The sequence below is a fragment of the Hyperolius riggenbachi genome, chromosome 2 (assembly GCF_040937935.1).
Source record: "Hyperolius riggenbachi isolate aHypRig1 chromosome 2, aHypRig1.pri, whole genome shotgun sequence".
NCBI lineage: Eukaryota > Metazoa > Chordata > Amphibia > Anura > Hyperoliidae > Hyperolius > Hyperolius riggenbachi.
The window spans coordinates 20,923,782-20,940,007 of NC_090647.1; the positions used below are offsets into that span (position 1 = coordinate 20,923,782).

At 43.9% G+C, this 16,226-nt stretch overlaps 1 protein-coding gene across 1 annotated transcript; it reads left to right on the plus strand.

Annotated features, from left to right (window-relative positions):
• The first annotated feature begins 293 nt into the window (after positions 1-293).
• On the plus strand, positions 294-10,534 carry LOC137542582 (transmembrane O-methyltransferase homolog). The gene is made up of 3 exons (XM_068264614.1): positions 294-555; positions 6,760-6,956; positions 10,214-10,534. The coding sequence occupies exons 1-3, from the start codon at positions 294-296 to the stop codon at positions 10,532-10,534; spliced, it is 780 nt and encodes a 259-aa protein (XP_068120715.1).
• Positions 10,535-16,226: the final 5,692 nt, after the last annotated feature.

The following is a 16,226-nucleotide window of genomic DNA, read 5'->3' on the forward strand; positions in this document are numbered from 1 at the left end:
GCAAAGATTTTATCTGATGGGCAGTGCAGCTCCATAGAATAGACTGTGTAGGTATGGCTCTCATACTACACGGAAGGGGGTAAAATTGGTCTGTGATCTTGCCTTTTCCAAAGACTTTTATCTCAAGTGTGTATGAAGCATAAGATGCATTGCGTTGAGTTGTGCCGCGTTGCATCCCATTGAAAAAAGCATGCTGCAATGCAACGCAACACATCTAAGTGTGAATCCAGCCTCAAAGTACATTTGCTATGATGGAAACTGGTTCTTCTGTGTCTTCTTCTGAAGGTTGAATAATGGTGTCTCCAGCGATTGCCTTGGCCTTCATCCCATTTATCATCACCTTCATCATCCGTTACCGCCATTATTTCCTGCTCTTCTATCGGGCGGTGATTGTACGGAAGTTCCAGGACTACCTGACCGGCATCCCCCGCGAGGAGAGGGCCTTCCAGTACGTCATCACTCACGCCATCCCTGGAGACCCACAACACGTGCTCAACACCTTTGACCAGTACTGCTATCACTGCGAGCACCTCAGCAACATCGGACCTCACAAAGGTGGGTGGTGAAGGTCTAGTCTGCAGGACCAATTGCTGTCAACGCAAGTAATCCGATTTTATCTTATGCCATAAGATGTAACAAGTAATAAACATCTCCAGTATGCCACACATGCCTCCCAACTTTTGTAGATCAGAAAAACACGCAACCTTTAGTGTGAAGAATTTGGGCAAAAGACTACCAACCCCCCTACATCATCAGTCATGCACCACTGCTATGCATAGTTACATAGTGTTGGGTTGAAAAAAGACATATGTCCATCAAATTCAACCAGAAAGTATGGTACTAGCCTAATGCTGGGTACACACAATACGTTTTTCCGGTCGATAGATGGACCCGATAGATAATTCCCTTCATGGCTGATATTCCTTCCGATCGATTCTGCGCTCGATTTCTCATAGAAGTGAATGGAAAAAGATAAGAGAATTAAGCGCAGAATCAAGTGGAAAAAATGATCGGGTCGAAAATTCGAGCAGAAAAACGTATTGTGTATATTAGGCATAACGCTAACCCTAGCCTACACACCCTTACATATCCCAGTTGATCCAGAGGAAAGTGAAAACCCCCTACAAGGCCTGGACCAATTAGCCCTAAAAGGGGAAAAAAAAGAAAATAATTTACTACTGCAGATATTGATCAGATAAATCCCTGGATCAACACTGCCAGGAACTAAGTAGTAATATAGCCATGGATATCCTTGCTAAAACATGGAGAGCTTATAACTATGATGTTGAAACTAACAATGACAAACTTTCGAAGATCGTTCTTCATGTTACATAGTTATTTTGGTTGAAAAAAGACATTTGTCCATCAAATAAATTAATAAATACAAGTAATAATAATAATAGTTATCACCAATTATGTAAAATATTATAAAATGACCAGAATACAAACACAGGTGGAACTGCACATTTCCTTAGGGCCATAAATATGGTCCCAACTGCCAAAAGAGGTAGGTTACAAATATTATTTACCTGAGGAAAATTTATGCGTGCTCTAACACCAAGTTTTAACCCTAGCAAGTCTGGCTCTGCAAATCTGGCTCAATTGGCTATTCATGAGGCAAATAATATTATGATGGGAACTAGCTAGTTCAAAAGTTTAGGGGATCCCCTGTTGGTAAAAATGTTTATATCGCAGTAATGGCACTTTGTCCACAGTTGAAGAGCCACTTCAGATATGCTGATATCGTTATATTGGAGTTAAATCATTCCAGAGTATGCAAGGTCATCCATCAAACATATTGTTTATGTGGTCTTATTGTGTAGAGACATCAAGTTGTATGGAAGGTCAGGCCATGGACATAGAAAAAGGTTGAGAAGTCCGCCAGGATACAATCCTTATGCAGGTTCTGTCCAGGTGGACTTATATCCAGTAAGGGCTGGGGCACACCGAGCGGGTTTTCAGGCGTTTTTGCGGCTGCAGATACGCTTGGTTAATGTATCTCAATGGGATGGTTCACACCAGAGCGGGAGGCGTTTTGCTGAAACGCATACTCCCGGGGTGAGGCATTTTTTGGGTTGCGGAGGCGTTTCTGCCTCCAATGTAAAGCATAGGAAAAACGCAAACCGCTCTGAAAAACGGCAGTTCAGAGCGGTTTTGCAGGCGTTTTTGTTACAGAAGCTGTTCAGTAACAGCTTTACAGTAACAATATATGAAATCTACTACACCAAAAACGCTTGACAAAACCGCAAAATAAAAAAATAAGAAAAAGCATTTCAAAATCTGCTAGCATTTTGCGGATCTGCTAGCGGTTTTTGGTGTGCACCAGGCCTCAGTTATAAGCTAGCAGAGATCTGTGTTTGTATTCTGTTCATTTTACAATATATTACATAATTAGTGATTAATAAAGTAATTTTGTACTTTTATGATAACTTTTCTCCCCCCATTTTTTGTTTACTAAATTGTTATACTTAGAGTCTCAGATCCAGGGAGGAGCACAGTGTCAGAGATACTGTTGGACCTGGTAATAATAAATAAATAAATAAATAAATTAAATAAATTAGCATTCTATACTTTTCTTTCCTGCACATATCCTAGTTGATCCAGAGGAAGGCAAAAAAGCAAAAACAAACACACAAAAACACCTTACATGGCTTGGGCTTCTTAAAGTGGACCTGAACTCAGAACTTCCTTTCTGCTCTAAAAGATAAGCAGCAGCATAATAACCTTTTAAAGAAAAACATTTCTTTGTTACAGCGGATACAAATCCTGCAATACATCTTCAGTGTCTACTTCCTGCTTTCATGGAAGCAGACATATTGTTACCATCCTGTGTTCATCAATTAGCTTCTCTGCCGTGGCAGTCAGCTGACACAGGTGTGGGATAAAATTACACTTGGGATACAACACAAATGAGGGGAATTAGACAGGCGAAACTCTCTAAATACACACAGGCTGCATTTCTCTGTGTTTTCCTTGAACCCCTTGTGTGTACCGTTTATCCAAGGGAGTTTTGAAGCTTAGATTTGATTGGGGGCCTGAAGTGGAGCCTTGATGCATGCTGATGGCAGTTTATGTGTAACTTGAAGGCATGATATAAATAAGAAGGGTGAGGGAGGTTGGAGAGGATGTTAGCTTCTGTCCTGTATTATAAGGAGTAGCTGAAGAGTCTTGTGCTGACATCAGCAGGTTATATATCTGCGGACTCTGCTGACCTCAGCTCCGTCCACTGACCCTGAACTGGAATCCACTGATCTGCACATACTGTATGCCGTGACCTTTATGAGGGGCTTCCCTCCCCCAGCTGGATTTTCCATGATTAGAAATGCCAGGTAAAAGTTTATAAAACAGGAGGTACTTGCTGGGTCACAGCTTCATGTGAGCAGAAAATTACTGTCACACTTTGTCACACATGGGCCTTGATTCACTAAACCGTGATATGACAAATATCACATCTTATCAAAGATATCACACCTTATCAAAGTTAGCACGCCTTATCAGAGTAGCAGAGCGAGTGCTACGAACCTGCAGGGGCTCAAGGCAGGACGAGTACCAATGCCAATTAGCAGGCATAAGTTTGTAGCGCTCGCTATGCTACTCTGATAAGGTGTACTATATTTGATAAGGTGTGCTATCTTTGATAAGGTGTGCTATCTTATAAGGTGTGCTATCTTTGATAAGGTGTGATATCTTTGATAAGGTGTGATATTTTTGATAAGGTGTGCTATCTTATAAGGTGTGCTATCTTTGATAAGGTGTGATATCTTTGATAAGGTGTGATATTTTTGATAAGGTGTGCTATCTTATAAGGTGTGCTATCTTTGATAAGGTGTACTATCTTTGATAAGGTGTGCTATCTTTGATAAGGTTTACTATCTTTGATAAGGTGTACTATCTTTGATAAGGTGTACTATATTTGATAAGGTGTACTATCTTTGATAAGGTGTGATATTTTTGATAAGGTGCGATATTTTTGATAAGGTGTGCTATCTTTGATAAGGTGTACTATCTTTGATAAGGTGTGATATATTTGATAAGGTGTGATATATTTGATAAGGTGTGATATCTTTGATAAGGTGTGATATTTTTGATAAGGTGTGACATCTTTGATAAGATGTGATATATTTGATAAGGTGTGCTATCTTTGATAAGATGTGATATCTTTGATAAGGTGTGCTATCTTTGATAAGGTGTGATACCTTTGATAAGGTGTGCTATCTTTGATAAGGTGTGATATCTTTGATAAGATGTGATATCTTTGATAAGATGTGCTATCTTTGATAAGGTGTGATATCTTTGATAAGGTGTGCTATCTTTGATAAGGTGTGATATCTTTGATAAGATGTGATATCTTTGATAAGGTGTACTATTTTTGATAAGGTGTGCTATCTTTGATAAGGTGTGATATCTTTGATAAGGTGTGATATTTTTGATAAGGTGCGATATTTTTGATAAGGTGTGCTATCTTTGATAAGATGTGCTATCTTTGATAAGGTGTGCTATCTTTGATAAGGTGTGATATATTTGATAAGGTGTGATATCTTTGATAAGGTATGATATTTTTTGATAAGGTGTGCTATCTTTGATAAGATGTGATATATTTGATAAGGTGTGCTATCTTTGATAAGATGTGATATCTTTGATAAGGTGTGCTATCTTTGATAAGGTGTGCTATCTTTGATAAGGTGTGCTATCTTTGATAAGGTGTGATACCTTTGATAAGGTGTGATACCTTTGATAAGGTGTGCTATCTTTGATAAGGTGTGATATCTTTGATAAGATGTGATATCTTTGATAAGGTGTGATATATTTGATAAGGAGTGATATTTTTGATAAGGTGTGCTATCTTTGATAAGATGTGATCACTTTGATAAGGTGTGCTATCTTTGATAAGGTGTGCTATCTTTGATAAGATGTGATATCTTTGATAAGGAGTGCTATCTTTGATAAGGTGTGATATATTTGATAAGGTGTGCTATTTGTCACGGTTTAGTGAATCAAGCCCACTAGGTGACTATTCATCCCTTTACACCCTTGTAAGCCAGCTGTGGATTCAGAAGAGCTGCTGGTTTACAGCCCACCTAAAGGCTATTTATTTCACAGAGTCATACATTTCAACTCACAAACAGCTGTTTCAGGCTATTTTGACTTCATCGTTGAAATGCATGGATGGATCTATCTCTTCTGGAGGACATGTGATGATGATGATGATGATGAAGAGGTGTTACAGATTACCCAGGTATCTTACAGAGAACTAAATACAGGACTTTTGTGGAGAGCCAAAAGAATCTGAATGCCCTGCAACTGAAAGATGTGCCTTCTTATGCCTAGAATTTTCAGTAAGGGGAGGCCATGAAGGGAGGCAAGGGAAGGGGTGTAAACATTGGGGGGAGGGGAGGGGGGGCTCCATCACCATGTTGCTGGGGGGGGGGCACATGAATTGTAGTTAAAGAGAATCTGTATTGTTAAAATCACACAAAAGTAAACATACCAGTGCGTTAGGGGACATCTCCTATTCCCCTCTGTCACAATTTCGCTGCTCCCCGCCGCATTAAAAGTAGTCAAAAACAGTTTTAAAAAGTTTGTTTATAAACAAACAAAATGGCCACCAAAACAGGAAGTAGATTGATGTACAGTATGTCCACACATAGAAAATACATCCATACACAAGCAGGCTGTATACAGCCTTCCTTTTGAATCTCAAGAGATCATTTGTGTGTTTACCTTCTGTCCCCCTGCAGCTCTCATCCACTGAATAGTGACAGGCTGATCGTTTCTTCCTGCAGACAGCTCTGCCCCTGTCTGTAATTCCTCAGTATGTGTCAGCCCAGCTCATTTCACAGCCTAACAGAGGGGGATTTTTATCCAGCTCTCTTTCACTGATAAGAGAGCAGAGACACTGCTGGCTTATGTAAATAACACACACACTGGAGTGTGCGTAGAGGTGCCTGGAGAGGGGTGTGCATAACAGATCAGCATGGAAGAGTTGGCAGACAGTCTTCCAGACACAAGGTGACAAGTCCGACAGGGGAAAGATGCATTGATTTATTACAGAGACGGTGATAGTAGAAAGTGCTGCAGTAAGCTAGAGCACATTACAATAGGTTTGGGAACTTGTAGGATGGTAGAAAAAAGGATGACATTTTTGTTACAGAGTCTCTTTAAGCCACTGGGACTGGGCACATTATATGGGGGGCGGTGAGCAGTAGTAGTAGTAGTAGTGTGTAAGCAGGCAATAGATCCCTCTCTAATAAGATCGATCTATGTATGATGGTCGAGGTGGTGGCAGATCGAGAGATGTATGGGTGTACCTTAAGAAAGCCTAGATAATAAAACATATGGGGCTTTATTCACTAATGGTAGCACAGTGAAACAGCGCAGGTTAAATGGTGTTACACACTAGTAGTACCAGCGTGACTTACAGAGCATGCACGCTACCTGCCCTACATGCTCTCCTTAGCAACGGCCGCTCCTTTGAAAGTCCTGCTCAATAGTGACAGCCGCTACTCTGTTTATAGTAGCGGCCATCACTTAGCGGCCATTGATAAGATGTGCATGCTGCCTGTAGGGTGCGTAGCATGCACACTCTGTAGTTAAGTCGCGCTGATACTATTAGAGTGCGTAAGATCATTTCACTTGCGCTGTTTTAGGGCGCTACCATTAGTGAATCAACCCCTTGGTGCTCTTCCACCCCTGAATGATCCTCTCGGCCATGTGTTGTGTGCGGCCGGGTGTGGTAACCCCCTTCCCTTCTCCTCACAGGGAAGGTCCTGGACCGGCTGGTGTATGAGAACGCTCCCCTCAATGTGCTGGAGCTGGGCACCTACTGTGGTTACGCCACCATAATCATCGCCCAGGCCCTGCCGCTGGGCGCTCGCCTCTACACTGTGGACTACAACGCCAGGAGGGCTGCCGTGGCTGAAAAAGTCATCCGATTGGCTGGCTTTGATGATGACACGGTGAGTACCATCGCTATTCCTCTATAGGCAAATGACAATAGAAGGAGAGAGCTCCAGATATGAGCTGCGTGGGGGTCTGCACTGCCTGGAGATGACTCGAGTATTAATAGTTTTAAGAGGAGAATATTGGTTGAAATTATAGTAGAAGCATTCCTATTTCCTTTTTCAGGCCCACACACAGGGCAATTTCCTTCAGTCAATCTCAGCCATTTTCCCTAATGCCACGTACCAATCAGACTACCGACCAATAAAACCACAACCTGGTCTGGTAAAGCTACCAAAAGCGTTTGAAAAACTCATCTGATTCTCTTTAAAGAGACACTGAAGCGAAAAAAAAATATGATATAATGAATTGGTTGTGTACTATGAATAATTACTAGAAGATTAGCAGCAAAGAAAATATTCTCATATTTTTATTTTCAGGTATATAGTGTGTTTTCTAACATTGCATCATTCTCTAATATGTGCAGATTACACAACACTCAGCATTCAAAATGATTCTTTCAGAGCAGTCTGTGAACTAATGACCTCTCCTCTGGCAGAGAAAAAGAAAACTGTTCACTTATAGTTGAGATAATAAAAGTCAGAAGACAGCCCTCTCCACGACTTTGAAAGTCGTAGAGATTAATGGCTTTTTTGCATAGAGATAACAACTGTAGTTTCTTAACTCTTCCTGTACTGGAAACAATTAGACTGATGTATCTGATCTTAATGTTTTATTTCTTAGCTGTGCTACACATACAAATCATAATATCATAATTTTTTTTTCGCTTCAGTGTCTCTTTAAAATAAAATATAGGATTACAGGTAAAACTCAAAAAAATAGAATATTGTGCAAAAGTTCCTTAATTTTAGTAATTCAACTTAAAAGGTGAAACTAATACATGAAATAGGAGCCCTCTGCAGGTGTTTTGGATGAATTAGCTGATTAGAGTCTGACACGTTGAGCCGAGAATATTGAACCTTCTCACAATAGTCTAATGGGCTGAGATTTTGATTTTGGGGTTCTCATAAGCTGTAAGCCAAAATCACCAAAACTATAACAAATAAAGGCTTAAAATATCTCGCTTTGCATGTATGAGTCTATTTCATATATTAGTTTTATCTTTTAAGTTCAATTACTGAGATAAATGGGCTTTTGCACAATAGTCTAATTTTGCGAGTTTTGCCTGTAAAGCGGAACTGTAGATATAAAATAAACACAATGTTTCACTTACCTGGGGCTTCCCCCGAGCCCCCAGCAGCTGTCCTGCCCCGCGCCGCTCCTCAACAAGTCTCCGTTCCCCCGCCGCCGCTCGGTCCCGCACCTCGACTTGTAAGTCGATGCCAGTGCGGCTCTGGCCAAGCGTATCCTTTCTTCGCGTTCCCCTCTGCAATAGCGGGGAACGCAAAGAAAGGATACGCGTGGCCAGAGCCGCGCAGGCACAGTGGCCCGGCGGCGAAACCAAAACTAGCTGGCTGCGGGGGAACAGAGACTCATTGAGGAGCGGCGCGGGACAGGACAGCTGCTGGGGGTTTGGGGAAAACCCAGGTAAGTGGAAAGTGTTTATTAGCAATCTACAGTTCCGCCTTAAGTCTCTGATTTGCTGGTTATGATCACGTGCTACAGCAGGATGTTATCCCAGCAAATCAGAGCTTTGCAAATCTATCAGCTGATCAAACATATCACGTTTCTGTCTTCTTTGTCTACCTCCTCCATTTGGGTCCTCCAGCACTACTGCACCACCGCTAGACAAGTGCCGATCTATCTTCCAGGCAGGAAATATCTAGAGTCCCGGCAGAAGACGGCTTCCACTGGACTGCAAAAGACCAATGGGAACCCTCCCTAGCACCAGATAGGGTTTTCATTGGTTCACTGAGTGGTGGACGAATGAGAATCCTCTACATTGCTAGGGAGGACTCCTATTGGTCTTTTGCAAACCAATGGGAGCCTGCTTCTGCTGGAGCTCTGATATACTGGTGCTTGCCTGTCCCTCGAGCCCAGCGGCAGAGGACCCGAATGGGGGCAACGATAGATGAGTAGTGTGAAAATCTCATCGGACAATGTGGTGGGGCTCAGCGTATTCACTCAGAATACGCTGTGAACGCATCACTGAGCATCCGGCGTACTGTGGACCTAGCCTAACTACAGGTGTTCAGTGAGATGCTGGCAATCCCAGCGTACATGCAATCTAGAACGGGACCAATTATGCACACTTCCTCTTGATATTGATTGGCTGAAGTTCAAGCGGCATGGAGCGTGCAATCAATTCACGTGCAAGGCAGAATTATTTGCATCTCATCAATCACTTAGGACTAGTCCTGGCAGCGCTGCCCAAATAGCCAATTGGGAAACTCCAAAACACAAAAATAAAAACTGCTAGTTGCCAAAGTAGGACTGCAGTGATGGCTGGAGACAGAACGGTCAGATTTCTGGAATTGCCACAAAGGCACGGGCCTAGGGCGGCTACAGCCCCAGGGGCCCTGACAATCGCAAAATGCTAGCGCTAGCATTGGCAATCTCAAACCGCTAGGTAAAATCACTGTACACTCTCGTAATTCCCGAGTGATTGCGATTAGCGCTTTTTAAAGCACTATATCGCCATCGCTCCAGAATCGCGGCAAAATGCTGCAAGCAACACATTTAGCGATTGTCGGTAATTGCGAATCACACGCGATCGGCGGCAATCGCGACAGTGAGATCACTGCCATAAGGTTTATATTGCGCTAGCACTTTAAAAAGCACCAGCACTTCAGCGATTAGCAGGAATCACCCGCTAATCGCCGAGTGAGAAGGGGCCCTAAATACGGCCTTGCACACAGAAATTCTTTTCAAAGCTTTTTCCGTTTGTTTTAGAATTATTAGAATTTCTTGCTGAACATCTCTAAGGGCCCGTTCAGACTGCAAAACGCGGACGGCCACGCATGCAGAACGCAACGCGTACGAACGCACGCCATCCGCGTTCGTATGCGTTGCGTGGCTGATCCCATCACTGAAAAGTGAATGGGACAGCCGCGCGTTTTTGTAAAATCTGCGTGCAGCATGCGTTCCCGGACCGCACAGGTCCGGAACGCATGCAGTGTGAACATCAGACAGTGCACTCTATGCACTGTCTGATGTCCTGCGTGTCGGCCCCCCGCACGCGTTTCCAAAACGCGGCTGGAAACGCGTGCAGTCTGAACGGGCCCTAATTATGGCACAGGAAGGAAGCTTCCAGATTCAGGCTACAGGTACTAATTGGCTCATGGTACTGCTCATGTTCTGCCCCTTCCTGCAGGTGGAGCTCTTGGTGGGACCCTCGGATGAGATGATCTCACAGCTGAAGGACAAGCACGGGGTACAGAAGCTGGACTTCATCTTCATGGACCATGGAATGCGCTGCTACCTCCGGGACCTCCAGCTGCTGGAAGAGCTAGGCCTTCTGCAGGAGGGGACCATTATCCTGGCGGACAATGTGCTGTTCCCGGGGGCCCCGCACTTCCTGCAGTATGTGAAGACCTCCGGGAAGTACCAATGTAAGATGCACCGTGGCAGCCTGGAGTATTTCCGCTACATTCGGGACGGCATGGCCGAACTGACCTACACCAAGCTGCAATGACCCCCAGGACTGACCAATAAAGACTACTTCCTGCTGGCTCCATTTCTGCCTGAGGTTTTCTTTTATTCATGCCACCAATAATGTCAGAACACTGATGATCCTGGTGCTGAGACACCCCCCCCCCCTCCCCGCCCAGCACTGTGCTTATTATGTAGCCTACATGCATTGTAAGCATTCCAATATAATCATAATTGTGTCTGGTGTAATGAATCTTATCTCAGTCATCCTGGCTCTATTGGTGTACATTACCAGGGAGAGGGAAGCTTGTTATCTCTCCTCCTTCATTCCTATTCCTCACTGATTGGCTAAGGGCAGTTCAGTGTGACACGAGTCTGAGAAGGGAAATACACCGCTCTGCAGAAGCTGCTGAAATATGATCTATGCTGTATTCGGGCTGGTGCACACCAGAGCGGTTCTGGAGCGGTTTTTTAAACACTTGCAGGGGGAAAACCGCTTGGCTAATGAAAGTGAATGGGATGGTGCACACCAGAGCGGGTCGTTTTTTCCACAAACGCAAACTCGGGGGCTGCAGCATTTTTTTTTATTTCTGAGGCGTTTCTGCTTCAATGTTAAAGTATAGGAAAGTGGAAAGCAGTTCAGAAAAACGCTAGATCAGAGCAGTTTTCCAGGCGTTTTTGTTACAGAAGCTGTTCAGTAACAGCTTTACTGTAACAATATATGTAATCTGATACACAAAAACGCTCCAAAAACACTAGGCATGTTTAGAAAATCTCTCTACATGCCTAGAATCGCTCTGAAATCTGCTTCAAAAACCTCTAGAGTTTTGCGGATCTGCTAGAGGTTTTTGGTGTGCGCTGGGCCTTCATGTTCTTATAAAGCAAGCTAGATATGGCAGTGCAGTTTTTAAGAGAAAATGACATCAGTATTAGCTTCAGTCAGAGGCAGTAAAGATGGAAAATGCCGGGAATAGTTACAATTAAACAAGGCAATTGACCATTTTAGTGAGAATAATAAGTATTATAACTAAACTTTTCAAATACCATATGTAGCTCTTCTTGCTGCAGCTGTGCATGTCTCCATACAGGCTCCGTACCCAGGACCAAAACTTCCATAGTGGCAAGCTGGGCAATTGCCCAGGGCACCAAAGTGAGTAGTGGTCCCCCTACAGAGAACTTGCAGTGGAACGAGCTCACCTGTTGAGGAGCGTGTCTGCTGGACAGATGAGTTCCCATTCTGCTGTGAGTACTCAGGGGCCCCGGTACACACTTTCAATTTTGATTGGCCAAACACTGTCCAATTTGACCACTTCCATGTAATATGAGGGTCAACAGATAGTGGATACTATAGCCAGATTGTGTGGATAAACCCTCATACTACATGAAGGTGGTAAAATTGGTCAGTATTTGGTCAATCAAAATTGAAAGTGTGTACCAGGCTTTAAGTCTACGCGACATTCAGAGTGCATCTGGTGCAACGCACACACACATCCAATTTTGATTAGCTAATTTTACTACCTCCATGTAATATGAGGAGCAGCAAGTTTTTAATATTATTACTAGATTGTACAAGTAAGCTCTTATACTACACTAGCTGATGACCCGGCGCTGCCAGGGTATGTATTTGGCTGGTGTTGGCTCCACCCACTTTTTCTAACCCTTACACACAAACACTCAATGACCAAGACCAAGCTTTGGGGTCCTTAGCATCAATCATTTGCATTGAAATGAAACAAATCTGATTGGTTGTTTGTGGCTCCACCCCCTTTTCTGAACTTGAACCCCAGTCACCCAATGACCAACTGTTCCAGGTTTAAGGCCTGTGCCATTAACAGTGCAAGAATAGCAGCAATTAAATATTCCCCTTGAAAATCAAAAGGTGAATTTTTATTGGCTTTTGTAGGCTCCACCCACTTTTCCAAATATTAATCCCAGTCACCCAGTGACCAATTGTGCAAAGTTTGTGTAAGAATGGCTGCAGTTTACATTTTCCCAGTGAAATTTTTACTTCTCTCCGCCCACATTTTGGTTATGGGGATAAAAAGTATCCTATATGTTATTCCAGGTAATGTACTATGTGTGTGCCAAATTTCATTCAAATCTGTTCAGCCATCGTTGTGTGATTGAGTAACAAACATCCAAACTTTCCCATTTAATATTAGTGAGATGGAACTGCTAAAGTTGCAAATCAAAATTGGATGTGTGTACACGCCTTCACCCACTGGATGGCAGCGATCTCTGCATCTCTTACCGCCCTGTTTCTGTGCATTAATTGTTTTAATGCAAAAAACAAACAAACAAACAACCAAAAACAACAATGGGCTGGATTCACTAAGCATCACTGTATTCACATGCAGAAAACAGGAGATTTTATGGAACAGCTTCTCAGACAAAAATTCACTATAGCTATTAATGCATTGAAAATTAAAGTTACCGACTTGCACCATAAGTACCTCACGCAACACATTTATGATGCCAATTTACAAATATCAGAGCAATAGGTAAAGCAAGTAATATGTTTTGTAGCTGCCATATTTATTTCCTACCAGTTGCCTGGTAGTGCTGCTGATCGTTCTGGTCAGTATAGTGTAAATCACACACCTGAAACAAGCATGCAGCTAATCTTCTCAGATTTCTCATAGAGGCCCGATGCACACCAAAACCCGCTAGCAGATCCGCAAAATGCTAGCAGATTTTGAAACGCTTTTTCTTATTTTTCTGTAGCATTTCACCTAGCATTTTGCGGTTTTGTGAAGCGTTTTTGGTGTAGTAGATTTCATATATTGTTACAGTAAAGCTGTTACTGAACAGCTTCTGTAACAAAAACGCCTGGAAAACCGTTCTGAACTGCCGTTTTTCAGAGCGGTTTGCGGTTTTCCTATACTTTACATTGGAGGCAGAAACGCCTCCGCAATCCAAAATCTGCAGCAGCCCGGGAGTATGCGTTTCAGCAAAACACCTCCCGCTCTGGTGTGCACCAGCCCATTGAAATACATTACCCAAGCGTTTCCACATCCGCAAGCGGATCTGAAAACGTTGCCGAACCGCTCTGGTGTGCACTAGGCCAGACACCTGATCTGCTGCATGCTTGTTCAGGGACTATGGCTTAACGTATTAGAGGCAGAGTGTCAGCAGCAGGGACGTAACTAGACTTAACAGGGCCCCCCTGCAAAATGATAGCATGGGGCCCCCTTGGTCCCCAAACCCCATGCGGGTCACGTGATCGGGAGCTGGCGAATGGCAGCAGAGAGTGTACTGCTGTGAAGCAGCTCCTGGAAGCAGGACAAAATTACACACGCTCCTGCACACGGATTTTGTGAGAGAACTGGAAGGTTTTTTTTGCTAATTGACTGTACTTGAAGTTGTGGAGCCTCTGGACCCCCCTGCAATGGCGTGGGTCGCAGGGGTGATTGCTACACCCATGGTCAGCAGGACAGCCAGGCAATCTGCATTATTTAAAAGGAAATAAACATGTCAGCCTCCAAACCCCTCTCACCTCTGGTTCCCTTATAGGGCTGGTGCACACCAGAGCGGTTCTGGAGCTTTTTTTAAAACGCTTGCAGGGGGGAAACCGCTTGGCTAATGAAAGTGAATGGGATGGTGCACACCAGAGCGGTTCGTTTTTTCCACAAACGCAAACTCGGGGGCTGCAGCATTTTTTAGATTTCTGAGGTGTTTCTGCCTCAATGTTAAAGTATAGGAAAGTGGAAGACCGCTCTGAAAAACACTCGATCAGGGCGGTTTTCTAGGCGTTTTTGTTACAGAAGCTGCTCAGTAACAGCTTTAGGGCCCGTTTCCACTAGCGCGGAAACCGGACCAAATTCAGAGAGTTTCCCCGCAGGCAAACCGCGCAGGGAAACTCTGCCATAGGAAACAATGGCGCCGCCGGCCGAATCGCTTGCCCTAGCGATTCGGCTGACATTGCCCTCAGTTTCCGTGCGGGAGGCTGCTAATCCCATAGCCGTGCATGGCACGTCTTCTGGGATTCGTCAGCGTTCCCGCTGACCAGGAAGTGCCGCCGCGCGTCTCGCAGCTGTGCACGGTGGCTAGTGGAAACAGGCCCTAACTGTAACAATATCAGACATCTGCTACACAAAAACGCTCCAAAAAACGCTAGGCATGTTTAGAAAACATCTCTAAACATGCCTAGAATCGCTCTAAGGGACCATTCACACTTAAGCCTTTTGCCACGATTTCAGCAAAACGCTCAAACGCTAGCGCTTTTCAAAAGCGCTAGTGTAATGAAGCCCTATGGGCCCGTTCTTACGTGGGCGATTTGCGCTAATCGCTGCAAATCACCCAAAAACGCTAAACACAAACGTGTAGCCTGCACCGTTTTCAGGCGATTTTTCAGCCCTGCGTTTCAGTGCTATAGAAGCGGTAAACGCAATCGCGGAAAAATCGCCAAGTGTGAATGGCAATTTTTTTGCATTAATCACACAAAATCACCATAGCAAAACGCTAGCAAAAGTGCTAGCGTTTTGCGATCAGCAAGTGTGAATGGGCCCTCAAATCTGCTTCAAAAACCTCTAGCGTTTTGCAGATCTGCTAGAGGTTTTTGGTGTGCACTGGCTCTAAGGCCTAGTGCACACCAGAGCGGTTCGGCTGCGGTTTGCAATCCACTTGCGGGTGCGGATCCGCTTGGGTAATGTAGTTCAATGGGCTGGTGCACACCAGAGCGGGAGGCGTTTTGCAGAAACGCAAACTCCCGGGCTGCTGCAGATTTTGGATTGCGGAGGCGTTTCTGCCTCAATGTTAAGTATAGGAAAAACGCAAACCGCTCTGAAAAACGGCACTTCAGAGCGGTTTGCCAGGCGTTTTTTGTTACAGTAGCTGTTCAGTAACAGCAACTGTAACAATACATAAAATCTACTACATCAAAACCGCTACACAAAACCGCAAAACGCTAGCTGAAACGCTGCAGAAAAAGATGAAAAAGCGTTTCAAAATCTGCTAGCATTTTGCGGATCTGCTAGCGGTTTTTGGTGTGCACCAGGCCTAAGACCTATCTGGACTTGCCGCTAACCATCACCAAGCAATAACGCTGATAGACAAGGCAGAAAGCCAATAGGAAGAGCCTCCTGGTCTCTGCTTCTCACCCATTTGATCTGATGCAATGGAGGCGGGACATCACAAAAAAAAACTACAGTGCAGAAGAAGGAGACATGGAAAAAGGCTTTTCTGCATCCCTTTAGATGTTAGCTGTGCAGATCTCTATATTGATACACAGAGGTGAGACCTCTAGTGGCTGCATACTCATCAAAAGGAATACAGAAGTCATTTTACTTTCACAAACCAGCACATGCAGAGAGAAGCTGGCTGCCTGACCTACTCTACAGCTGGTGAGACATATCCACCTTAGGCTGGGTTCACATATGATATAGCGTGAAAGGCTGCGTTTTAGGTCAAGTTTTATGTTGTGTGCATTTTTCTTGCGTTTTGCTAATACAAAAAGCATATGTGTTTTTCTATTGCGTCTTATGCAAATCACTAGGAAGACAACAGGAAGCGAAAATGCATCACTAAACACTTGTTTTAAGCAAAAATGACAAGACAAATAACATTTATATTGCGCTTTTCTCCTGGCAGAGCAGCAGCCACTAGGGCGCCCTCTATAGGCAGTAGCAGTGTTAGGGAGACTTGCCCAAGGTCTCCTACTGAATAGGTGCTGGCTTACTGAACAGGCAGAGCCAAGATTCAAACCCTGGTCTCCTGTGTTAGAGGCAGAGCCCTTA